The 26,329-nt window shown below is 37.8% G+C and overlaps 1 protein-coding gene across 1 annotated transcript in view; it reads left to right on the top strand.

Annotated features, from left to right (window-relative positions):
• CNTNAP2 (contactin associated protein 2) overlaps positions 1 to 26,329 on the top strand; it is a 1,138,684-nt gene that overhangs the window by 929,955 nt on the left and 182,400 nt on the right. Inside the window, exon 15 of the mRNA XM_084507662.1 lies at positions 2,881 to 3,037. Within this exon, the coding sequence (XP_084363788.1) occupies positions 2,881 to 3,037 (157 nt within the window). The remainder of the gene's footprint in view (positions 1 to 2,880; positions 3,038 to 26,329) is intronic.

Below are 26,329 nucleotides of genomic sequence, written 5' to 3'. Positions count from 1 at the left end.
TGGTGACCTACTACGGCACTTAGATGTGCACAAGTCGATGGGGCCAGATGGGATCCACCCAAGGGTACTGAGGGAACTGGCAGAGGAGCTGGCCAAGCCGCTGTCCATCATTTATCAACAGTCCTGGCTATCGGGGGAGGTCCCAATCGACTGGCGGCTAGCAAACGTGACGCCCATCTACAAGAAGGGCCGGAGGGCAGACCCAGGAAACTACAGGCCTGTCAGTTTGACCTCAGTGCCAGGAAAGCTCATGGAGCAGATCCTCCTGAGAGTCATCATGCAGCACTTGAAGGGGAAGCAGGCGATCAGGCCCAGTCAGCATGGCTTTATGAAAGGCAGGTCATGCCTGACGAACCTGATCTCCTTCTATGACAGAGTGACGCGCTGGGTGGATGAGGGAAAGGCTGTGGATGTGGTCTACCTTGACTTCAGCAAGGCTTTTGACACCGTCTCCCACAGCATTCTCCTCAAGAAACTGACTGCTCTTGGCTTGGACTGGCGCACGCTTCGTTGGGTTAGAAACTGGCTGGATAGCCGGGCCCAAAGAGTCGTGGTGAATGGAGCCAAGTCCAGTTGGAGGCCAGTCACTAGTGGCGTCCCCCAGGGCTCGGTGCTGGGGCCGGTCCTCTTTAATATCTTCATCGATGATCTGGACGAGGGCATCGAGTGCACCCTCAGTAAGTTCGCAGATGACACCAAGTTAGGTGCGTGTGTCGATCTGCTTGAGGGTAGGAAAGCTCTGCAGGAGGATCTGGATAGGCTGGACCGATGGGCTGAGGTCAACTGCATGAAGTTTAACAAGGCCAAGTGCCGGGTCCTGCACCTGGGGCGCAATAACCCCAAGCAGAGCTACAGGCTGGGAGAGGAATGGTTGGAAAGCTGCCAGGCAGAGAAGGACCTGGGAGTGATGGTGGACAGTCGGCTGAATATGAGCCAGCAGTGTGCTCAGGTGGCCAAGAAGGCCAACGGCATCCTGGCTTGTATTAGGAACAGTGTGACCAGCAGGGCTAGGGAGGTGATCGTCCCCCTGTACTCAGCTCTGGTGAGGCCGCACCTCGAGTACTGTGTTCAGTTTTGGGCCCCTCGCTACAAGAAGGACATGGAGGTGCTTGAGCGGGTGCAGAGAAGGGCGACGAAGCTGGTGAGGGGCCTGGAGAACAAGTCCTACGAGGAGCGGCTGAGGGAGCTGGGCTTGTTCAGCCTGGAGAAGAGGAGGCTCAGGGGTGACCTTATTGCTCTTTACAGATACCTTAAAGGAGGCTGTAGCGAGGTGGGGGTTGGCCTGTTCTCCCACGTGCCTGGTGACAGGACGAGGGGGAATGGGCTTAAGTTGAGCCAGGGGAGTTTTAGGTTAGATGTTAGGAAGAACTTCTTTACAGAAAGGGTTGTGAGGCATTGGAACAGGCTGCCCAGGGAAGTGGTGGAGTCACCATCCCTGGAAGTCTTCAAAAGACGCTTAGATGTAGAGCTTAGGGATATGGTTTAGTGGAGGGCTGTTAGCGTTAGGTTGGAGGTTGGACTCGATGACCTTGAGGTCTCTTCCAACCTAGAAAATTCTGTGATTCTGTGATTCTGTGAACAAAATGGTCTTACTATGCAGCATAGTAACAACGAATAAAAACCTTCAGCAACCGTGAATTTTTCACATTACTGTATTTTCAGTGGTGATATTTTATACGGTGTTTAACAATCAAAAGTATTGAACAAAGCAAGTGTTTTCAGAGAGCTGTGGGATTCTTGTTTGTTTATTTGTATTTTATCATGTCTGAAGATATATGGTTGCCCTCTCCATCTCTGGAATTTTCTGTCTGAAAATTCATATATATTTCCACATATATCTGGGATAACTAGATCGATCTATTGTCTGGATGATAAAATTTAATTGTGGTATAGCTATTTTTAGGATTATGAATGTATTTTATTTTATTTTTTTAGAAATGTATAATGCCAATACACAGATAGAAAATTATCAAAAACAGAATCTATTATTTAGTATTTTGTAAAATTTATTGGATTTCATGCAAATGGCTTTATTTGATTTCATGAGAAAATACAGTACAGATGGGGAAAAAGACAATGTAAAGAGAGATGTTTATAAGCTGAGTTCCATCATGTTTTCAAAATGTGAAAAATTGCTATAGATAACTATATTACAATTAATTGAGTTACTCATGTGGTTTTGAAGTTAAGCTCGTATTTAAATGCCCTGATGAACTGGAAGCATAAAAAGAGACTTTTAAATAAGGGTGGGTTTATTTATTAATTTAATTACATATAAGAGGCTTAGTTAGTCCCATAAGATTAGAAATCGAGTTAGAAAAGTTTGTGAAAATATCAAGTTACAGACCCAATGCCAAGAAATAGGATTATATCAAAGTTCAGATTACTTTTGATCTGGTATTAAATCAAATCTTTTGTATAGATTTTTAAAGAATTGTTAGGAAGATTTGGGAGTCTGATAATATCTGTTTATATTTCAGTGAAACATTTGTGGACAAATATTGAATAATCAATCTGATAGCTAACTATATGAAATAGAAATTAATTGAAAACAATTTTGGAACCTGCCCATATATTTTCATTATATAAACTGAGAACAATTAAAAAGTTAAAGCAACATACAAGATTAAATATATATATATATTTCAACCATTACAAATAATGTGAATACAGAAAAGAAAATGGGCTTTGTTTATCTGTCAAGGACCTTTGAATTGCTTAATAATAATTGAGTGCATTTGTTTGCCAGAATGGCAAACAAACTGGACAGCCACCAGTTGTGTTGTTAATATCTTCATATTAAATATCTGAGCCCTGTTAATGCGTAATGGAGCTCTTCTTCTTCAATGCTTCATAACCTTTCATTTTCTTTCCTTGCAGAAGGGAATCCATATACATGGTGGGTTGGAAAAGCCAATGAGAAGCACTACTACTGGGGAGGATCAGGACCTGGTATTCAAAAATGTGCCTGTGGCATTGAACGCAACTGTACTGATCCCAAGTACTACTGCAACTGTGATGCTGATTATAAGCAATGGTGAGTGTTCTACAAGAAAGCAGACTACCAGAATCTCCTAGCATTTACAATTACTGCTGTTTCTTGGAAGGTCTTTTCTTTAAATATTTCCTTTTTTTTTTTTTTTTTTTTTTTACCAAAGAATGAAGGCAAAAATATTATATTTGATTTCTCATTTGCAAATTATCTTCCCATCTTTTTGCATTTCCATTTTTTTCACAGTATCTGTGACTGTCAAATGTAGGGGATATGTTTATGTTTTCAAGTCAGCTGAGCTACAGAGAAGATAGCTAAACTTGCAAAGTCAACTGCTAATAGGAAAGGCCAGCATTTTGGCTGCCTGTGCAACTTTGTCTTCATCGTGTTCAGCTGTGTTACAACACAGTATTTAATTTCATCTCTGCAACTTCATTTGGAGAAATTTTACTAATATGAATGCTGCATTTGCCTGAAAAAGAAGTGAGAGAGATGAGCTCACATCAATAATGTAGGGACTCTAAACCTCATTATTCATCTTTCATGAGAAAATGCATTGAGAACTAAGCCTGGAAAGTATTACAGAATGAAGCCCTGCATTTCAGAGGAAGCTATTGCACTTTTTAAGAGATAATTAAATACTCATTGGCCTAATGGCTGAGAGTACAAACCTATAGTCCTTTGGGGAGTGAGTGAGAATTGGTTCTAGTTTCTTCTCTAATAAACAGTTATTGATTCATCCCAGGTGGAACATCTTAACAGAGGGACTGAGGAAGTCCTAGCCCAGAGTAGTTTATTGTCTGGTAACAGGGGCATTCTGCTGCAAGGTAATTGAAGTGGGTTCAAATCCCTTCAGGCAGAAAAGAGAATTAAACCTGCATCACTGATATCTCCCATAAATGCTCTAGCAATGAGCTTACTGTGTAAAAAATGTCATTTTCTGTGAGATACCATCTCTGCTTTCAGAACAATGGGTTTATAAGCTTTAAGTGTTTTGTCTTCACAGGTAGTATCATATTTTAAATGGTATGCAATGTTCAGTGACTAATTGGACCCATACTTTTATGATCACTTTTCCCATTAATAGCAACTTAGAATCAAAGAATTATAGAATAGTTTAGGTTAGAAGGAACCTTTAAATATCATCTAATTCCAAACCGCCTGCCACGGACAGGGACACCTTCTATTAGACCAGGTTGCTCAAAGTCCCATCCAGCCTAGCCTCAAACACTTCCAATGTTAGGGCATTCACAACTTCTCTGGGCAACTTGTTCCAGTATCTAACCACTCTCATAATAAAGAATTATATCTAATCTAAATCTACCTTGTTCTGAGGACCACAGAGATGGATGCGGTACTCCAGGTGGTATCTCATGAATGAAGAACAGAGGGGGAGAATCACCTCCCTCAACCTGTTGGTCATGCTTCTTTTAATGCAGCCCAGGATATTATTACCATTTTGGTCTGCACATGCATGTTTACAGTTCAAGTACAATTTTTCTTCTGCCAGTACTCTCAAGTCTTTCTCTGCAGGGCTGTTTCAATCCATTTGTCACCCAGTCTATACTGTTTTTGGGGATTGCTCTGAACCACAGGCAGGACCTTGCACTCACCCTTCTTGAACATCATGAGGTTTGCATGGGCACATCTCTCAAGCCCGTTCATGTCCCTCTGGATGGCATCCCTTCCCTCCAAAGTGTCAACCACACCACACAGATTGGTGTCATCCACAAACTTGCTAAAGGTGCACTTGATCCAATTGTACATGGCACCAATGAAGATACAAAACAGTACCAGTCCTAATACAGACCCCTGAGGGACACCATTCATCAATAGACTCCACCTGGATATTGAACCATTTACTGTAGCTCTTTGAGTGACCATCCAGACAATTCCTTATCCACCAAACTGTTCATCCATCAAATCCATGTCTCTCCAATTTAGAGATAAGGGTGATGAGCGGGGCCATATAAGGTTTTGTAAAAGTGACATTGACATATACATTGCTACTGTTAGCTTTAACATTGTTACGGTAATTATCAGTCATATTAGGGAGTGAACTACAGAGTAGCACAGAGATAAAGTCAATATTACAGACAGAGAAATCAGACATGGTGACAAACTTCAGAACTACTGTTATATAAAGAGTGAAAAATATAGCCAGAGGACTCAAACTCAAATATAGGCCCTATAGCAATGTAGCACGAGGTAAGTTTGGTACTGTGAAAAAAATTGTAACAATAAAAGGAAGATGTAATAATAATTAGGATCATGGCAGAATTAGGAGCATTAATAGTTTTCATTGCTTCAGGCACTGGATGTGTATCCATAAATACTAGTCTCTGTACCATATGTTGACTGTTTTATTATATGCTGTGGGAAATGCGTGGGTATGGGAAATATCATTGACATTTGGTCTCTTGTGGTTTCTCTAAGTGCCACAGGTGCTAATTTAATAAGCTTTCACTCAATAATTTTTTTCTGTAACATCTATGCCCCTATATACAATGAGAATATATGGAATCTATTAATAAATACATTAACATAATTAATAGATCCTTTAAAAACTAAAAATAAGGTTAATATCATAATAGATATGCAACTGTTTACTCAGAATTTTATCAAGAAGTGATCATTTGGGAAATATATTTATTAAGTATTTTTATGGATATATAACTTTTCAGGAAAAACTGCGTATTTTAGTACAATTAATGAAGAACAGAAAAATGTATTTTAATTTGTGGAGTGTTCAATTAAAAAAAAAAAAAAAAAAAAAAAGAAAACCTTACTGTAGTCTTTAAGGACATTTTGTTCAAGATTCATATTTGCTGTTCAGTTTCAGAACAGAAACTAGCCAAAGCCATCCTTTATGGTAATAGGAATTATTTTGAAGAGTCCTAGTTATGAATTTTCTCTAGTCAGGTTGATTGATACCTAAAAAGCAAGTGATCTCCAGAAGTGAGGAGATCTCTCTGACTTCACTTAGCAGCAAAACATCCTTAGCACAAACATCCATCACATCTGTTCAAACCTTATTTTAGCATATACAGTTTTCCCTATTCCAACTGTTTCATATACTATAAAATCATAGAACCGTAGAATATTCCAAGTTGAAAAGGATCTACAAGAACCATCTCATCCAACTCCCAGCTCCTCATTCTTACTGGTAAGGATGTATATGTATATGTACATGTATACATATATACATATATTTTATACACATAATATACATATAATATAATTATAATATTATATATATATATATATATATATATATGCATATTTATATACATATATATTACCCTAGGAATGTTGGCAGCTTTACTTTGGTACATATGGGAACATGATGCAAGGATCCCGAAGCAAGGCTTGACTAAGATAACTAAAATCTGGGTGTGGTGACACAGATATTAGTCAACTTTTGTAATAGAGTTACATGGGTGTTCCTGTACAGAATGGAAATTCCTATTCATACAGGGAAATTAGCAGCTTATGATGAGCAAACAGGTATCAGCTCAAAGACTGACAAAACATCTTGCCACAGGTATCACCCTAGGTCATCAGGACAGCTGATTTAACTTACAGTCCTCTAAAACAGAAGGTCTAAGTAAACATCAAACTGGGTCTGAGAAACCAAACAGAACTTTTGCAGCAATTTTATATCCTGGACCTATCTGAAAGCATTGTATTTTACCATGATATACCCACAATTATTTACTTCTCCTGTCCAGACAATGTGGAAGAAGCTTATATTTGATTTTGATTTGATTTTGGTGGTTTTGTTTGTGTATTTTTTGTTATTTTTTTGGGGGGGTGGGAGGGAGAACTGTATGTATGGGAAGTATGGGAAGTATGGCCAGAGTAGTAGCTAGAGTAATTAACTGTATTAGGAAATGTAAAGAAGTACAACTGGAAAAGAAGTCTGAGTGGAAATTGTTGGAATGAAAGGGGAAGAGAGATTCAGTAAGGAATTCAGCAAGGAGATTCAGTGTTTGAAGTACAAGGTACTTTCTCAAGGGAAACAGAGAAGCCACTGAATCAGAATGATATAGTGTAAGTAGAATATTGTCCAGAAATTATGATGCAGGAATTGGAAACTGTGTTAGAAATGAAGAAGGGGATTGCATTTTGATGAACGATCTCATAACCAATGCAGGAAATGCTCCCTCGGAGAACTGGATTCCAACTCTGCTTCTGGAACAAAATTTCTGTGTGATGCTGGCCAAGATTTGTAAGCCATTTTTTCATAGGGTAGTCATTAATTGTTTGATCCTTGACATCATTTATCAGTGGCCTCCTCCTGGATATCAAGACATTGATTGCAACTTTTTGAATGTGACCATCCAGACAATTCCTTATCCACCAAACAGTTCATCCATCAAATCCTTGTCTCTCCAATTTAGAGATAAGGATGTCGAGTGGGACCATGTGAGGTTTTGTACAAGTGCAGGTAGATGACATCAGCTGTTCTTCCCTTATCAACCAACACCCAATCCCCATCGTAGAAGGCCACCAAGTTAGTCAGGCATGATTTGCCCTTTGTGAATCCATCTTGACTGTCTCCAATCACCTCCTTATTGTATATAACCTTTTGTATAGTTTTGTATATAAGCCTTTGTATAGTTTCCAGGAGGTTCTGCTCCTTGGTCTTACCTGGCACAGCTATGAGACTGACCAGGCTGTAGTTTCACAGGTTATCCTTGTTACTCTCTGTAGATGTGGGTGTTATATTTCCCCTTTTCCAATCTTTGAGTACCTCAGCCTTCTCTGTAACCTATATCCCAGGTAACCTGGCCTCTCGTTTCCTCGTGGAGGAGGCACAGATTTTCCCTCATCTTCCTTTTTCACCAACATATCTATAGAAGCTTTTCTTATTTCCCTTGATATCTCTGGCCAGATTTAATTCTATCAGGGCTTTAGCTTTCCTAACCTGATCCTAGGCTGCTCAGACAATTTCTCTATATTCACCTCAGGCTACCTGTCTTTGCTTCCACCCTCTGTAGACTTCCTTTTTGTATTTGGGTTTGTGTAGGAACTTCTTGTTCACCCATACAGGGCACTTGGCATTTATGTCTGACTTCCTTTTTATTGGGATACATTGCTCCTATGCTTGGAGGAGGTGATATTTGAATATTAACCAACTTTCTTGGTCCCCTCTTCCCTCAGGGCTTTATCCCATGGTACTCTACCAAGCAGATCCCTGAAGATGCCAAAGCCTACTCATCTAATATTCAGGGTAGCAAGCTTTCTATGCACCCTTCTCCTTTGCATCAAGGATCTTGAACTCCACTTTTATAACTTGTAATTTTCATAAGTACAGAACTAGCTATGCCAATTATGGACTCGGTTATAATGTAATCTTTCTCAGTTACTAGATTACACCATAGTCTTGGTATACCTGGAATCTAGACGGTGTGTATTAATGTTTTTTAAAAGCTCACAGAGCACCTTTACAGGTCACTCTCTCTGAATAAAGAAGAAAAGAGAGCATTCTGTAAATGGTACAGGTATTTAGCATATATTAATGTGTTGATTATCAGACTCTGAAAACAGGAGGTATGTAGGCCAAAATGGTAGATATTGTCAAGGAATTCAAATTTATGTGTGTTTGCACAATGCATCTAAAGTAGAAGTTAATTATTAGAAGAGTCCCAGGTTGTTGCTGCAATGTAAATACTAAGTAATCATTTTTGCCATAATAAATCTTTATGGATAGGAGGGAAAAAAACAGTTGGGAAGAGCTTCACTCAGAGAAATCCCGCAAAAGTGAACCTTAGTCCCAAATTATCAATTATTTGTGCACAGTATGAAATTAATCCAGGAGAAAGTGAATCAAATTATATTTAAAAGCTTATTTTTACCTGACAACAGAGATTATATGTATTTATTTAAGAGCATGGTCATCATTCAAGTCAGATTTCCTCAAGCTTGAGAGAATAAATGCTTCTGACATTGCTGTTATTAACAACAAGAAATTCCTTGGGTCATTGTGAAACTAAATCTGCTTCAACTAAACAATGTTATTTACACATAACTTTATGCATTTCTGTAAAAAATACTGGCGCTGCAGAGATAGACAAACTATATGAATTAAGCAGTAAATGTGAAGATCTACAAAGAAATGTTGGTTCTAACTCTTTTGACCATAAAGTCAGTTATAACTAACACCCAGATTGGCCAAAGTTTCTACTCCAAAGACTGTTTACTTCTTATTCTTTCTTACTTTTTCTATAGTATGTGAAAAAACACGATGTGATCCTGCAAGGTGGATTTACTGAGAAAAGGATTTTCCTTTCAAACTTCCTCATGAGGATGAACTTTAGATTTCTAAGTAGGGCACAGAATTCACTGCTGACTATTAGTGTGACTGCTAATATTTCAAGAAATATTTGATGGTTCTATAAGATGATTGAAAGGGATTAAAGAACGTTAAGATAATAGTGGTTCAGACAAATGAAGGAAATCAGCAATGAAACAGTTCAGGATTACTTTATCATCACAGATCTTGACTTCAGGAATAAATCAGATGACTGCAGACCACCTAATTTTTTTGTTTATCCTCTGCCACAGTTTGGAAATTAACATTTCCTTCTCCAAAGCCTGCAAAATCCATTTATTTTTGTGAGATGTTTGCCAAAATGCTCCACAAGATACATTGCCTTTCTCTTTGCTACTTTTCTCCTACATTGAGACTTTCAGAATAAATTTTCAGGTGGTGAGAAAAGACAATTAAACAGGGATCAGGCTGATATGATTTTTTCTGCTGCACAGGGGTGAACAATGAAATCCCAGCCTGTGGCTGTGGCAATGACAGTATGCCTGATGCTGGGCAGGTCACATGCAGCCAGATTAAACACAATACTAAAGGTTCCTGGAGATATTGGTATGCATCAAGGCTTAAGCATAACACATGTCAATTCCATTTGAAATCAGAAATAATTCAGTTCCTTACTCACTTAGGCACTTCGGAATATCTATCTGTCCTTTTACCTTGTGTGCTCTCAATACCAGAGCTGCTGATGCAGAGATAACTGGTGGGTTACATGACTCTGGCTTCTCCTATCCATTAGAAGCTGCTAAAGATGTATTAGGGTATTTTTCTTTTTTTTTTTTTTTTTTTTTTTTTCAGTATTTCTTTCTCATCTAGGAAGCAACTGGAAATTCCACAGCAATGGCATGTGATCAAAAGTGGTTGGTTAATATACTCTCTGAAAAAAAAAAAAAAAAAAAAAGAGAGAGAGAATTTATCATTGGCTCTAATTAGTTACATTTTCCTGAAATTAACTTCTTATTTGTAACAGTATATAAAAAATCCCTAAAGAAATAAAAGGGATCAAATATGAATATACCTAAAAGAACCTGAATGACTATAGAAGTTGCAGTGAGGAATATGCATGATTACATTCAATTTTTATCAAAGAAATTACAATTTATCCAGATGGAATGACTGCCTACAAATATTCAAATATTTAAATAATACAGCAATATATTTAAGTAATACCTTGCAAACAGACATTTTGCTAAAATACAGAGGCCTGTATTTGACAAGAAACCATACATGAAATCAGGAAAAAAAAAAAAATCACACAGAATCACACAGAATCACAGAATTTTCTAGGTTGGAAGAGACCTCAAGGTCATCGAGTCCAACCTCCAACCTAACGCTAACAGCCCTCCACTAAACCATATCCCTAAGCTCTACATCTAAGCGTCTTTAAATGATCTAGTAAGATTAACGACATCTTGCTGCTTGGCCTGTCATCACATATACATGGTGAATCTCAATTTCCTAGAAAAGGGGAACATTTTATAGAATGGTTGCCACTTCAAAAACTGTATTTCCACATTTTTGCATAGCTTAATGACCATCTTTGAAATGACTGACCAGAAAACAATTGGTAATTAGGTTGTGCTGTAACCATGTTCAGTAATTGCATCTGTTCACTGTATAAAATCTGAAATATCTGAACTTATTTCATGAGAAATATCTGAACTCATTTCATGGTGAAGGTGGGGAAGTTTAGCTGCCAACTTGCATTACTTCACAAGGTTGTGTTTTTTGTTTTGTTTTGTTTTGTACTTTGTAAATCCAGATGGCCTTTTGTATTTTTTTTAGTTTCCTTTCAGAGTTCCTCTGTACATTAACACTGACACCTCACATTGAGATAATTTCAGTCAACCAAATTTTAGCAGTATGTCAATATATAATGACAGAATAAAAATCTATACTAGGAGGAACACTGAAGACAGAAATTCAAGCATTCAAACCTTAGGAAATGTTAGATTTAATGCAGCTATTATTACCTTTTTTTTTCCTTTTTTTTTTTTTTTTTGTTCCCTGAATGATTGATAGTTTTGAGCTGAAACTTTCAGCAACAGAAAAGCAGATAGCCAGAACTTTATTCCTGGCTAGGAATACTAGCCTACTAGTATTCCTAGCTACTTTAGGAATAGTAGCCCATTAAAACTACTCTATCAGGAAAAAGGGTCAAGTGAATTAAACAGGCTGATTCCTCTCCTGTATTTCTCAACTGTGCCTAGCTGTAACTCGTGTGCAATATTGAAACAAAATGTGCATATAAAAATACGGAATCTTCCCATTAATTGAATTTTGTCCTCTTTTTTTCATTATCTGTTCTATATTTTCTTTTATAGAAATTATGTATACCTTGTGTTTGACTATTATACATTGCTCTTTTCTGCTTCTCCCTTAGGAGAAAGCTAAATGTTTTTATTACTGATAACAACAGATTAAAATTTTGAGGAAGGTGGGAACAGTAAAGATGGAGGGATGAACTCCATTCAGTTCTCAGCAATGCTACAGATGTGGTAGACAAAGTAGCACATTTCAAATTCTCATTTACAGTACCATCATAGGAGTCTGGCCTCAGATTGAGGCTTCATTAGACAAGGTTGGCTACGTACACAAAAGTGCTGACTTTCTCCTCAATGTTCATATGATCATAAATATTGCTAATGCTATCCCAGAGCCAACAGCTCTATTCTGTAATTCAGATAAAACCATGATCACTTTGTTTACTCTCTCTCCTTTACAAATGTTCCATGCAACTACTGATGACATATATACATAGCTCAGGGAACCTGACAGATTTATAGTCTGAAATAATACAGGTTAAGGGCATTAGGAGTCTGGGGGTTAAATTAGTCATGAAACCTGCAAACATCCCTGCTGTTTTCTCTCTTTTCCCTCCTGTATTATTCACCTTTTTGTTTTGATAGTGGCCTAATTTATAGCAAACAGGCATTTAAAACACTTGGTGTCTAGTTGTCATCCCACTTATTGATGTTAAAGTAAGCATTTCCCTTAATGCTTGTGGATCATGGCAGCAACCAAACAGCTGAGGAGACAAGTCTTAGCCTTCTTCAGAACTGGAAACACAAGAAAATTTGTACATTGATGATACATGAAAGAATTGTCTGACTTATCTTTGTTTAAATAGAACCTTCTTGCATTGTGTTATTTATTCAGTCCTATGCAGCTCTTTTGCAGTTATTTTTCATTCCACGAGGAATGCAAAACTAGTATATGTGAGGATGAGGGTACAAGAATCTGTATAAGAATCTTCATGCATATTGTGCAGTATCTTTTACCTCGCTCCATGTTTTAAAATAGTTTAGCCCTAGCAACTTCCTAAAGATGAACAGCATGCCCATTTGGCAGCAAATTGAACATAAATATGAGTCAATAGTGTGCCCTGGCAGCCAGGATTGCCAGCCATGTCCTGGGGTGCAACAGGCACAGCCAGTTGAGGGAAGTGATTTTCCAGCTCTACTCTGCAGTAGTGCTGTGGTGGTTTTACTCAGGTGGGCAGCCAAGCTCCACCACAACTGCTCTCTCACTCCCCCTCAAAGAGGAAGGAGGAGAAAATACAACACAGAGAACTCGAGGCTTGAGATAAGAAAGGTTTAATTAAAGGGAAAGTGAATGGGGAGGAAAAAAAGAAACAAAAGAAACAATTAGTCCGCGCGGAAGCACAGAGAGAGAGAAAAAAAATTATTCTCTGCTTCCCATCAACGAGCGGTGTTCGGCCACGTCCTGGGAAGCAGGGCCTCAAACGCATAGTGGTTGTTCAGGAGGAACAGCCCCCTCCCCCACGAGAGCCCCCCTTTTATTGCTGAGTGTGACATCAGGTGTTATGGAATATCCCTTTGGTTGGTTTAGATCAGCTGCCCCAGCAATGTCCCCTCCCCATCACTTGCCTACCCCCAGCGTGCTGGCTCTTGGGGGCTTGGAAGGAGTCCTGATGCTGTGCCAGCACTACACAGCAATAGACACAACACTGGAGTGATATCAGTGCTGTTCCAGCTACAAGCGCAGAGTACAGCACTGTGTGGGCTGCTGCAGGGAAAAGGTGACTCCAGCTCAGACAGACCCAACACAAGTGCAGCCTCACCTCAAATACTGTGTGCAGTTTTGGATGTCACAGTATAAAAAGAACACAAAGACAGTAAAGGGTATAGAGGGCAAGATGTGTGAGGAGTGGATGACATTGCTTCATCTGTTCAGTTTAGAAAGTAAGAGACTGAAAGGAGAGCTCAGGGCAGTCTACAGCTTCCTCACAGGGGGAAGCACAGGGGCAGGCACTGATCTCTTCTCTAGTGTCCCACGATAGAACCGGAGGGAGAGGCATGAAACTGTGATATTCAGAAAAGGTTCTTAGGTTCTTCACTGAGAGGGTGGTCAGGCACTGCAAAGGCTGCCCAGGAAAGTGGTCACAACACCAAGCCCGACAAAGTTTGAGATACATTTGGACAACTCTCAGACATACATGTATATGATGATTTTGGGATGGTCCTGTGTGGACACAGGAGTTGGACTTAATGATCCTTGTAGGTCCTTTCCAACTCAGGATATTCTACGATTCTATGAACTTTGGGGTCATTCATCGTTCAGTACCAGCAGTGATGAATGAACCTAAAGGAAAAAATAATGGCAAGACAATATCTCTATTCCATATTTTATTAAACTTCATAATTAATGTGTGAGTGAAATATCAAGTGACCAAGAACAAAAATGTCTGCTATGTCTTGCCTAGAAATATAACAGATATTTTGTCTGAATGAAGAGCTTATGATCTTAACTTTAGAGTAAAGGACCTCCTGTCACAATTTGTCAGGTAAGGACAGAGCACTGCTGAGCACTGCACACTACAGAATTCAGTCTTACTGTTATTTTCTCCTCTTCCATCTCCTTTTATTTACGTTCTAACTTAAAGAGGAATGACTCAGCCATCAGTGCAGTCCTAGAAGATGAAATCACTTCCATGCTGTCCAGCCTAAGGTATTCCACTCAATGTTTGACGCTGCTTAACTCTTGAAGAGAGTGGTTATCTTTTCTTCTTCAATTGTAGGGCCATCCCCTATCCCACCCTGACTTTTCTTTCTAAATCAGTGGAATGCTATATAGAAGACATCTGGAATCTATCACATCTTCTGTTAGATGAAAACTGCAGTCCATGCTTGTTTGTTATTACTACTAGCAGTCATCTTTTAGCTGAAACACAATCACAGGAGAGTCCATGCAGCTGAAAGTATTACACTTCTAGTGTAAACAAAAAATATATCTACTTTCATTGTTTGCTCTTCAGTGTGCAGAGATATATGCATGTATAGAAGGGAGAAGAGGAAATAATCATATATCAAAAGAGGTGAAGGGGAGATGAAAGTAGTAATATTTTGGATGGATGGATGGATGGATGGATGGATGGATGGATGGATAGGAAAAAAAAAAAAAAAAAAAAAAAAAGAAGGGAAAGAAAACTATTATTATATTCTTGATGCATTATTTTACCTCAAAGAAAAAGGTTATCAAACTTGTAAAAGAAGATTAAATTCTACACATTTGTTTTAATGCACTTTTGTCAGTTGCCATTCTTGTTGGGCTGCTTCATGTCTCCCTCCTGTTTTGTTGTTGTTTTGTGTATGTTTGTGTTGCATAATCAGTGAATGCCCCAAGCTTTCCAAACTACTTCTCATCTGTCACTAACCATGGTTTGACATTTTGTCCCAGCCATAAACCCCACAATTCTTCTGTTATTTTTCTTTCATTTTCTTTGCTTCCTATTCATGCCTAGAATACTGTAGTGATGGAAGTTGAATGAAAATAAGGAAAAAGCCAATTTCCAAGGAAGCAGGCAAATATAAAGATAAGACAGAATCTGCTGACAACATTAGAAAATGTGATGAAGAAAAACAAATACAAATATATATATATATGATCCAAAAGCTTTATGCTGTCACTGGAAAAGTATAAATTTATTTGCAATTACTACTGCTATGTAACTGTATTTACTACAGTTAAAAATGCTGTCATGTAAACATGTAATTTCATGTCTAAGCCAGTATTTTCTGGGTATGACATAATGTGTAGTAATAACATTTAATGGTTCACAGGTTGACTGTAAAGTTAAAATATTTTTCAAGAGTATGAATTTAAGTATCTTCTGTGAAATCTAAGATATTTATCCATTTTTCTGAAAGAAAATGTTTTCAGAAATATTAAGAGGGTTTTATAAGACCCAGGAATCAAATTGAAACTTCTGTATGGCATAGTACACCTACAAATACTGCTCTTAAAACTGAAAATGTCTCCTGCTGCCTTTTGATTTAGTAAAATAGTCAAGAACAACTGAATTTTAATCACTAACATTACAAGCAAAGAAATTGTGAGATCCTTTAAGGATCGTGACAAAAATTGCAACAAAATAAATAACATCAAATGATATAAATACCGTAAATCAATATAGCAGATAGATAATGGCAATACATGAAAAGAACGCTCCAAAATCTCATTTATTATCTTTATTAATATAGCTTTTTTAATTGTTAGATTACCATATGTAATGATTATGAAGCAGAAGAGAACAAAAGGATAAACAATAAATATCTTCAGGTTTTGTCCTGAAAACTGGAGAATAGGAAAAGGATCTTCAAAGTAAAGATAAATATTGGGCATAGTTAACTCAGATAAAGAAATGAGCAGATCATTGAAAAAGCTGAGCTGAGGAAAAGAAGCTTAAGTTTATTAAATGCTTTTGCTAAAGGCAGATCAATTCAGTGAGTCATTGACAGTGGTAAGGTTTTGCACTGTGTTCATCTATACATATTCATGAGCTCACAAAATAATTCAGTCTGGAAGTGGCCTCCAGGGACTACCTAGTCCAACCTGCTGCTCGCAGTAGATCTGACTAGACTGGGTGGCTGCGGGCTGTGTCCCCCTGAGTCCTGAACACCTCCAAGAAGGTGTTCAGAATCCCTCTGGACATCCTGACCACACTCATTATGATTTTATTTTTTTTCCTGATATGTAATTGGAAATTCCCATGTTCCAACTTGAGATGTTTACCTCTTTGTATGCACACATATATCTACAAGAAAACATATCTTGTACTTCTAATATGGGGCTGATGTAAGGACAGCAGGCACACTTCCAGACCAAACCTGGAATTTTTGGTTTAAACCAGTTATTGCTGACTAAAAGCCATTTCTAACAACATTTTGTAGAATCATTTATCATTCATCATTGAAATAATGAAATATCCTGAAGTAGGTAAAGACATTCATAGTTACTGAACAAATCTGACTCTCCTGTGAAGAGAATTCAAAAAGTGCACTTTTTAAATCTCTACTTTATAAAGGAGCAAGACACTGAGGATGTGGTGTGGGAATTCAGGAAGATCAGTTTTTGCCAGAAACTCATCTTAAAATACCTTCTACCTCTAACAGTTAATTGTTATATTTGGCATTATTTGACAGTTTCTGTATGTCCTGTATGTCATTTCATCATATTGTATAGACATACCCTGAAAAAAGTGGACAATTTGAATGTGATATCTTTATTATTATATTTTATTATTTAGAAGAGGTACTGCCTTTATTTTTGGTCATGAAAGATCAAATATAAAAGGGCATTGCTCCTTACTGGGATCTTGGGCTGTGCTGTGTTAAAAGAAAGTTAATAACTGTCACTACAGGTAATGCAACTCTTTTTTTTTTTCTTTTTTTTTTTTTTTTTCTTTTGTCAGAGGAGAAACAGTTGTATTTACAATACATCATAAAACAACCATTCATTATAAAAGCAATTTATTTCTGGTAATTTACTTTTATTAGAAGTACTGCTTCATAACAAAGTCTCAGAACTGATATATATCACTTTTTGAAGCAGGGGAGGAACAGGTCTCATCTACTATCATCTTTATTTTTGTAGAGTATACACAATATTATATAGACCTTTGTTCTCTAATTGCATTTTTGAATATGTGGCATTTCTGCTTATTTTCTAGCAAATTTTATTAAAATTATTTTTAATACTCATTTTAAAGCAAGTTGTTAGTGGTTACAGATGAAGAGATATCAATAGCATATTCTGGCTTTTATGAGTTTTTACAGCTAAAATCACAAAGATCACAATACTAGCACAAAATGTAGTGAAAATTAGAAGCTGGTTTTTACTGTCTGCATGGACAACAAAGAAACTCAAATGTGTTGCAACATGATAAAAATGTTTGTTAGACACTCTGTAAAACACTTGCTAGCTGTGACCAGAAATATGTGTGCAAATCACTTGCATTTGAAATTATCAAAGATAAGTCATCAGGTGTTCAAAAGGAAATATGAACTACTCCTATAATAATGCTCCTTGTACTATTGTTTTGTGTTTTCTGTTAGGGTTAATCAATACCATAGCATGAGAGTGATGCAAGTGGAGAATTTAGAGTTCTTCTTTGTTTAGTTACAGTTATGTGCAGAAGTTACAGATGTGGCAGTGCCAGTTTTTCTCCGTCACTTTTCCACTTCCACAAGTTACACCTTCAGTTTTGTCACAATAGGAAGGTTGTATTGCCAAATGTAGAGAGGTTTGTTCCACCTGGAGGAAATATGACAGTATGAAGCTTTCTGAAAACTCATACAGTAGTTCAGATATAATGTACCTTACTAAACACTGGTCTGGAAATATATGTATTTAGACTGAAAAGTTGTATTTTTGTAATTATCTTTAATAATAGAAACTATATGGTTTCATTTGTAAGAAAAGCATCTTAATCCAAGGAACAGCTAAAACATTTGGAAATTGGTTTTATTTTCTATGGAAGTGGATATAGAAATGCATAGTTAGCATGTAGTATGGAAAATGCATTTCCCCACAACTGGAGACTTTTTGGAGAGTCAGGTTCCAGAACTGAAGTTCTTGAGGGAGATTGTATTAACACTGCTGCATGTTATTACTTGTTTTAAAAAGGGATTGGCACTAAAACTGTGAAGGGAACAAAAAAATAATAATAATAAAAAATAATAAAAATAAAAGCTCAGGATAATTTTGTGTTTCTTGATAATATGTAAACATGAATTATTTTTCTTAATCTATGTTGTCATATAAATCTCCTCCATCAATCTGGACACCATATACATATATATCATAGTTGTTATCCATGTCATCTTTATCCATAAATATCCTCAATTTTTTCTTGCAAAAAAATACCTCAGAAATAAAGTTTGACAGTAAAGCCTGTCCTCCTCACAAACTGCACATTATTTTTCTGTAGGCACACAGTTAAATAAGGCACCAGCACTTATTTTATACTTACAATGTATCTGTAAGGATAGTAGAATGAATTACAATTTGAAGCAATGTCTGCTGTCACTCCTTTCCTGGTAAATAGAATGACTTATCATATCTTAAGGGTTCTCAACTCAGAAAGAAAATTTAAATAATGTGTATTAGAACTGCCAGAATGCACACTGACTTTAATTTTAATTAAAGCTCCCAAGACCTAATCTCAAGGAAAAGTTTCATGGGGTACTAAATCATCTAGTCTTCTACTTTGTTATAGCTTTTTCATCTTCAGTAGAGAATGAACACTAAAGAGAACATGGGGGAATGGAGTCAATTGGTACAGAATAAATTCACTGGTGAAAACTGAAGACTGCATGTGTAAACAAAATGGGAAAGTATTTTGAAAATTCATTAAATTCATGTTTTCTTTCTTTATAGAAAACTAAAGCAAAGAAAAAAAAAACATATTTTATTGATCTGAATAATATTTTTTGAAGACTCAGTCAGTTGACCAATTGATGCTTACTCCTGTTGATGATTTACAAGTAATGTTATCCTAGAATCCAAGAAACATTAAACTGTTTTTATTACCGTTAACATGATTTTTTTTTACAAGTTTCTCTAATGAAGGATTAGCAAGGATTCAGCTGTTCCAGAATTGAACAAAACAATTCAATTTTTCTACCTGCCATTACTTAAAACTTTCTTAAGAATTTCTAGTGATGCATTTGTGATTTTTTTACACCTACCTACTCATGATTTGTACATGATCTCAGTTTCCTTTTCTGATACATGAATACTTGCAAATCATTTAGAACCATGTATAAATCCTTATAACAGTTTATATTATGCTTATACAGCTAAAGAACGTGTCTGTAGACCTCCAGGTTCTATTGCATTTATTAACAGTGTGTCCTCTCTATCTTGAAACAAATTATTGTTTGCAAACAATTTGTGGGATTTTTTTGTGTGCGGATTTTTTTTTTTTTTTGAAGATGTTGGAAAACAGTTAATTCATACATTTCCATTTTTGAATTCCACTTCCTTAATGATATGTAAACATAGTTTCCTCACTGAATCATTTTCTGTTTGTATTCTTAAGATGTTCCTTCAAACAGTGTGTTACCCTGCTCAGAAAGAAATGGGGTAATTTCACCCAGCATTGTTATTGCATGCACATAGAGCCTTTTTTTTTTTTTTTTTTTTTCATTTGATAAAGAAAAATAAGAGATGTTAATATACAATGGAACACTATTAGCATACCTATGCAGTGCACTGGAGCATAACACAATGACACTCAAAGCTAGATATAAACAAATTAATTGGTATGAGAACTGTTTAAAACAGATGGGGGAAAAAAAAAAGTACTTCTTAACTGTTGCATTAAGGGGTGTATTAACCATTATGGGCCCGGTCAGATTCAAGGTACTGAACTATCACAATCACAGATTCACCAATAATGCATTAACGGTTAGGGGTCTGCTTGGATTCAGATCACTGAACTATCACAGTCATGGATTCACCAATAATGTATAACCACCCTTACTCTAGTCACGTTTAATGAGAGCTATGATGACCAGGAACAATGCAATCAAGTGTGATTTATTACAGCAACAGGTACACAGATTCTTTGGACTGCTGGCGGTAGTGACTGTCTGCAAAAGCAAGCTAGCATGCATGAAATACACAGGTGACACAGGTGTTACAGGTGTGCAGCATAGAAATTAACACGTTAAAAGGGTCAAAGACTCTAGAAAGATTTAAAACCAAGTGTTCAAATCTCACCCAAAGGTGTCCCAATGTGGGGGAAGAGAGGCTCAGCTCTTTGACTGGTCCCAGGAGCCAGGAGGTCCTAAGGATGTTGTATTCCCTCGGGATGGTATCTCCCATGACGGTGATATCTTCCCTAACATCCCGTCAATCTTAGGCCAATTTATATTATTTTCTATCTTTTAGGTGGAGCTTGAGTGACTCTAGTCAAGCATATCTTAGTTATGATTGGTAAAAAGTTCTCCCGTCTCCGTTTAAAGTAATAGTCTCAGAGAAATTCAGAGCACATGCTCAGTAAGGGGTAGTTGCACGTTGGAGGCAGGTAGCTTTTGGGATGGAGGCATGTTTTGGTATTATTATGATATTATAATGAGCAAAAGTACACTAGGGTACAGCATTTGTCAAAACATGACAAGTCCTTGGCTTATCGGTCTCGGTGTGCACAAGAACACCTGGTCCTCACCTGGTCACAGAGCCTAACCACAGTGTCTCCACTCCACTCTACTGTTCCTTAGAGCTAGCACACCAGGTTCCCCCAGCGCTATAGCATCTAATGTTGGAAGCCTAGGGAACGCTCAGGTAATGCAGCTACGCCCTACCCTGAAAGCCTCTTCAATGCTGTACATTTTCTTTAAAATGTGAACGTTAGCTTTATTTTCCTAGTTACTTCAGGCAATTGCTCCACATTTACACAGCTGGTTGTAAACTTCTGCAACTTGCTGCCACAGGAGGTTGTGCAAGCAGACAATGTAAGTATGTTCAGGAAAGGACATAACAGATTCATACATAACAGGTCAATAAACGGTAAGCACTGTGCACCCTGTAACATTTTTAATATGATGATCGTAGCTGGTGGAGGAGTAGAAGGTCAGCAGATGACAGAAAGAGTCAGGCTCACACACTCACCCCGAGTAGCATCTCTTATTGCCACTGTCTGCAGCAGGAGGATGGAGCAGGTGGACCATTGTTTTGATCCCACAGAACATTTCTTCTGTTCATGTTTCTCAGAAGGCTTTTGGCAAGGCTTATTTGCTCAGGTGTTGTCCTTGCCAGTGTAGCCAGACTGCTTCTCAGGGCAAACTACAATCTTTGCACAGCATTATATGCACTAGATGGGACTGGCAAAAGCTTATTTGTCTCTGCGTTGTGTTCCATCTCCTATGTGCTGAAAGGTTGTGATACCATTTTCCCTAAAAATACACTGCAGTAAAATACACTACAGAACAAGGAAGAAATATTTATTGTGACATTTGCGAACACAAAAAAAAGGAATGTCCTGTGAATTGAGTATTTAAACCTGGAATTCATGCTGGCTTTATAGCTAGCATGAATGTTCTGGAACAGCTTTCAGATATGAGTATTGGGGTCGAGTAGCCAAATTCTTCCTAATTTGAGATGTGATCAGATTCTAAAGAAGATTAGGTAGTGTGGCTGTCTGGAATAGCAGAGAGCTGTAATCAGTGACTGCAGCCTGTGCAAAGTTGCTTGTGTAGCCTTTGCTTACAGTTAGAGGTGATAGATGTCTCAGGATCCCTTACCTCCATGGGGCAACTTTTATCTCATAGACTTTCATTTTAAGGCAAGAAACATCTGCAGTAAGCTACATTTAAGCCATCAGGAAAGAAAAAAATGCATCAACATTTGGCAAATTAACATATTTATTGCATTAAAGTGCAGCACAACATCGTCAAGGCTCTGACTGCACCAGATGCAAACACTTTAGGCCCTAAGCCTTTGCAGCCAAATTATTACATTTTAATTTCTGTCTTCACCTAATGCAGATAAATAAAATGGAAGGGAAGGGAAGGGAAGGGAAGGGAAGGGAAGGGAAGGGAAGGGAAGGGAAGGGAAGGGAAGGGAAGGGAAGGGAAGGGAAGGGAAGGGAAGGGAAGGGAAGGGAAGGGAAGGGAAGGGAAGGGAAGGGAAGGGAAGGGAAGGGAAGGGAAGGGAAGGGAAGGGAAGGGAAGGGAAGGGAAGGGAAGGGAAGGGAAGGGAAGGGAAGGGAAGGGAAGGGAAGGGAAGGGAAGGGAAGGGGGGTGGAGGGGGAAGAAGGGAGGGAAGAAGGGGGGGAGGAAGGGGGGGGGGAGAGGGGAGGGGGGAGGGGGCATGGCCATGATGGAAAAAAAAATATTCTGCACTTCCTATCACCAGGTGATGTCCAGATATTTCCCAGTAAGCAGGGCCAGGACCTGCTTAAGCAGGGCCAAGGCCAAGAAAAATTTGCATATCATTATAAAATAAGGTTATTTGTCTTTTTAGCAAGAGAATTAAAAGAAAGAGCAGTTGCAATGAAAGTAATTTTCAGACATATGTGAGTGTTTACAAGCACAGGGAAAATGACAAGTATTCATGTTTTACTTATACTTTATACCAGAGTGTTTCTGTTGCCAAAAAAAAAAAAGATAAATAATTAAAAAAAAAAAAAATCTGTTAATTACCTCTATGCTGCACCATTGCTTTAAATGTGCTTGTATATCCTGGAGCATTCAGTTTCATATAATTATTTCTGATGACTGTGGGTACATTTAAAATGCTTTGTAGATGGATATTTAATTATTCCTCTAACTAAAGCACTTTCACGATATTAGACACCATTTTCCTTCCCCAGTAGATGTAGAAACATTATACATCATGTTTATAACACAATTTGTAGATATTCCTTCACTTTCATTGTTGTTGTTGTTTGGTTTTGGTTTTGGCAGCGGCTGTTATAAAGTCCTTCTTTCATTTGGCTCTGACATAGCTTAAAGTTTGAAATAGCTGTTTGTTCCTGACCTCTGTTGTAGTTACTGGTTAATTTGAAGGGTTTACCTTTCATAGGTCACACAAAACAAACAAACAAGAACAAAAGCTGATGACTTCACTCTATTGAGAGAATTTGTTTGGGAATCACTTTTATTAGTAACTTTACAGTTAGAAGCAACTTTTCTATTTATTAGGTAAGAAGTAAAAAATAATATATAGGATCACTGATTCCTAGTCTGGAGGGCAGTCTCAACCAATCTTAACCTAGAGGTCATCATGCTGAGTGAGGAGCTACAGATGCTCAAGCTGTATGCCACACAGTACAGACTAGATAAAATTGTCCTGTCCTGATAGGGTAAGTGCTCCTTTGAGAGTACTTACTCTTATGAGTTTCTGTTCTTCCACACACCCACAAAAATAAATGGAAAACAATCTTCTAGGGCTAAGACTGCAGAAAAATATAAACTACAATGTGATAGTTAACCCTGACTAAGAACTAAAGGGGACCCAAGGTCTACTGAGGGGAGACAATTAGTAGACCATGTGTAAACCAATGTTTAAAGAAAGATTATTGATTATAGAGAAAGAAAACAAAATTTGTGATTATTAGAATGAAAGCTTGAGTTCAGTTCAAACCAGAAAGAATTTACTGAAAATCAAATACCTAACTTTTCTTAAAAATCAGTCAATACCTGGTTGGGGTCCTTACAGAAGGGAAATAAATAGCTGAATAGCAAATTCTCTTGGAATTTTACTTGTAATAGTATATAACATTATTACTTTCCCTATTTTTTTTGTCTCTTTTCTTGGCTATTTAAATATTTTATTATTGAGAAAAAGGATGCTGATACTCTTACTTCCCATATGATGATACCAAGTAATGTAAATTTTGTGTTTCCCAAAATGTCACCTGTGATATAAAAGTAGGATAACTGTAATTTTCACAGAAAGCAGAACCAAACACACCTTAATACCACATTTTTCATATGAGGCATCTTTATGCTTATTAACAATCTTTATTTCACAGAACCTGAAAAGTGAGGGTAAAAGGGCTGAGATACCATCTATATAATAATAATAAGCAATCCCGACCCCTATATAATATAATAAGTAATCCCAACCAAGACAATAGTTTGGAATATAAATACAAAAGAGAGGATAAGCATGAAAAATGCTTACCAGAAGATGCAAATTTGGAAGGTAGGACCTACCTGCTTAACATTTGCATGAAGATTTTATGAAGTTATCTAATCAAGCACTCTGTTCCAAGGTGTGCTTAACTTAGATTTTTCCCCAAAATATTGTGTATTGTAGTTATAGAAGCAATGAAGAGGTTAGATAAATCACTGCACACTCATGTTCTGCTTGGTAATTTTGTGTGAAACATAGATTGGTTCAAGTGTTGTAGGAGGAATATGCGTAGGTGTAGAATGAACTCTACAGGAAATGCTAGTGGAGAAGTGGGAGGAATGGTAAAGTTTATGTAACCATTTTTTTCAGACATGTTCTAGGTGCACTAAGTCCCATTCTTCATTAAGTTTTCTGGACCAAATTCAACACTAAATTATGCACTTTAGAACCTTATTGAAGTCAACAGACATATATGGGCTGAAGTCAGCATTAACTATAGCCATCTGTTATTTTGTCATGCCATACTCAATTATTTTTATTTAGCTTCTTCAGTCATACAAAATAAAACTGTCAAAGTTGTCAAGAAGTCCAAGAAATGAAACCCCCAAGCTGCTGCTCTGAGATTTTTAATATTTTTTTTCCAATACAGATCCTTGTGCCTTACAAAATGCTGGCTGAAGCACATTTGGTCTTATAGTTTGATTGGACATGATCCAAAGGCTTATAGATAGTTAGTTGAATAAATAAAGAATTCATCACACTTTTGCATAGGTCTTCCAGTAGTATATTCGACAGCACAGATGTTAAAAATACATTTCATTAGATAATTGCTTTTAGTATTCATACAATAAAATGTTACAGTTCTTATTACTAAAAGTCACTATGTTAACTAAATGTGAGAATAGCAAATTTCATAGGACCTCAGCCTTTCTAATGTCAGTATGAAAAAAATAGAATTGAGTTATGATGCTCCATCAGTTTTTATGTTCCCATCTAGTAATGAGAACTGTTCCATAATACCCCTTGGCAGCCAAATCAGAGGTGTCATTAGGTCCAACTTAATGTATAAGGGTGCCTGCAGTGACAAGACGTGGGAAAGGCACAAGGGATCTATAAGAATCTATGAGAACAGTCTATTCAGGTGGGAATAGGAGTGTTCAACCTAGAGTATATTGTTATCACTATACAATACGTAAATAGGGCAGGACCCTTGGAATAGGGTCAATCTGTATAGTTCTTGTTCTGCTTTGTATGCACATAAAGAAGTTAAGTAAATTTCATCAAAACCTTTCCAAAGTTATCTAGTTCCTCTTAAATCCTAGCTTTTGTTTACCATCTTTTTAATCCTGTTAATTATAGTTTGCATATTTCCAAGTAACTCACTTCCAGTTTATTAGTGCTGCTGCCAAAATTGCATTGTTCGTTAAATACTTTGTAATTCGCAGATGACACCAAGTTAGGTGCGTGTGTCGATCTGCTTGAGGGTAGGAAAGCTCTGCAGGAGGATCTGGATAGGCTGGACCGATGGGCTGAGGTCAACTGCATGAAGTTCAACAAGGCCAAGTACCGGGTCCTGCACCTGGGGCGCAATAACCCCAAGCAGAGCTACAGACTGGGAGAGGAATGGTTGGAGAGCTGCCAGGCAGAGAAGGACCTGGGAGTGATGGTGGATAGTCGGCTGAATATGAGCCAGCAGTGTGCTCAGGTGGCCAAGAAGGCCAACGGCATCCTGGCTTGTATCAGGAACAGTGTGACCAGCAGGGCTAGGGAGGTGATCGTCCCCCTGTACTCAGCTCTGGTGAGGCCGCACCTCGAGTACTGTGTTCAGTTTTGGGCCCCTCGCTACAAGAAGGACATCGAGGTGCTTGAGCGAGTCCAGAGAAGGGCGACGAAGCTGGTGAGGGGCCTGGAGAACAAGTCCTACGAGGAGCGGCTGAGGGAGTTGGGCTTGTTCAGCCTGGAGAAAAGGAGGCTCAGGGGCGACCTTATCGCTCTCTGTGGGTACCTCAAGGGAGGCTGTAGTGAGGTGGCGGTTGGCCTGTTCTCCCACGTGCCTGGTGACAGGACGAGGGGGAATGGGCTTAAGTTGAGCCAGGGGAGTTTTAGGTTAGATGTTA

This window comes from Aythya ferina, assembly GCF_964211825.1.
Source record: "Aythya ferina genome assembly, chromosome: 2".
In the NCBI taxonomy this organism is placed as follows: Eukaryota; Metazoa; Chordata; class Aves; order Anseriformes; family Anatidae; genus Aythya; species Aythya ferina.
This window is presented reverse-complemented; position numbering and strand designations above follow the sequence as displayed.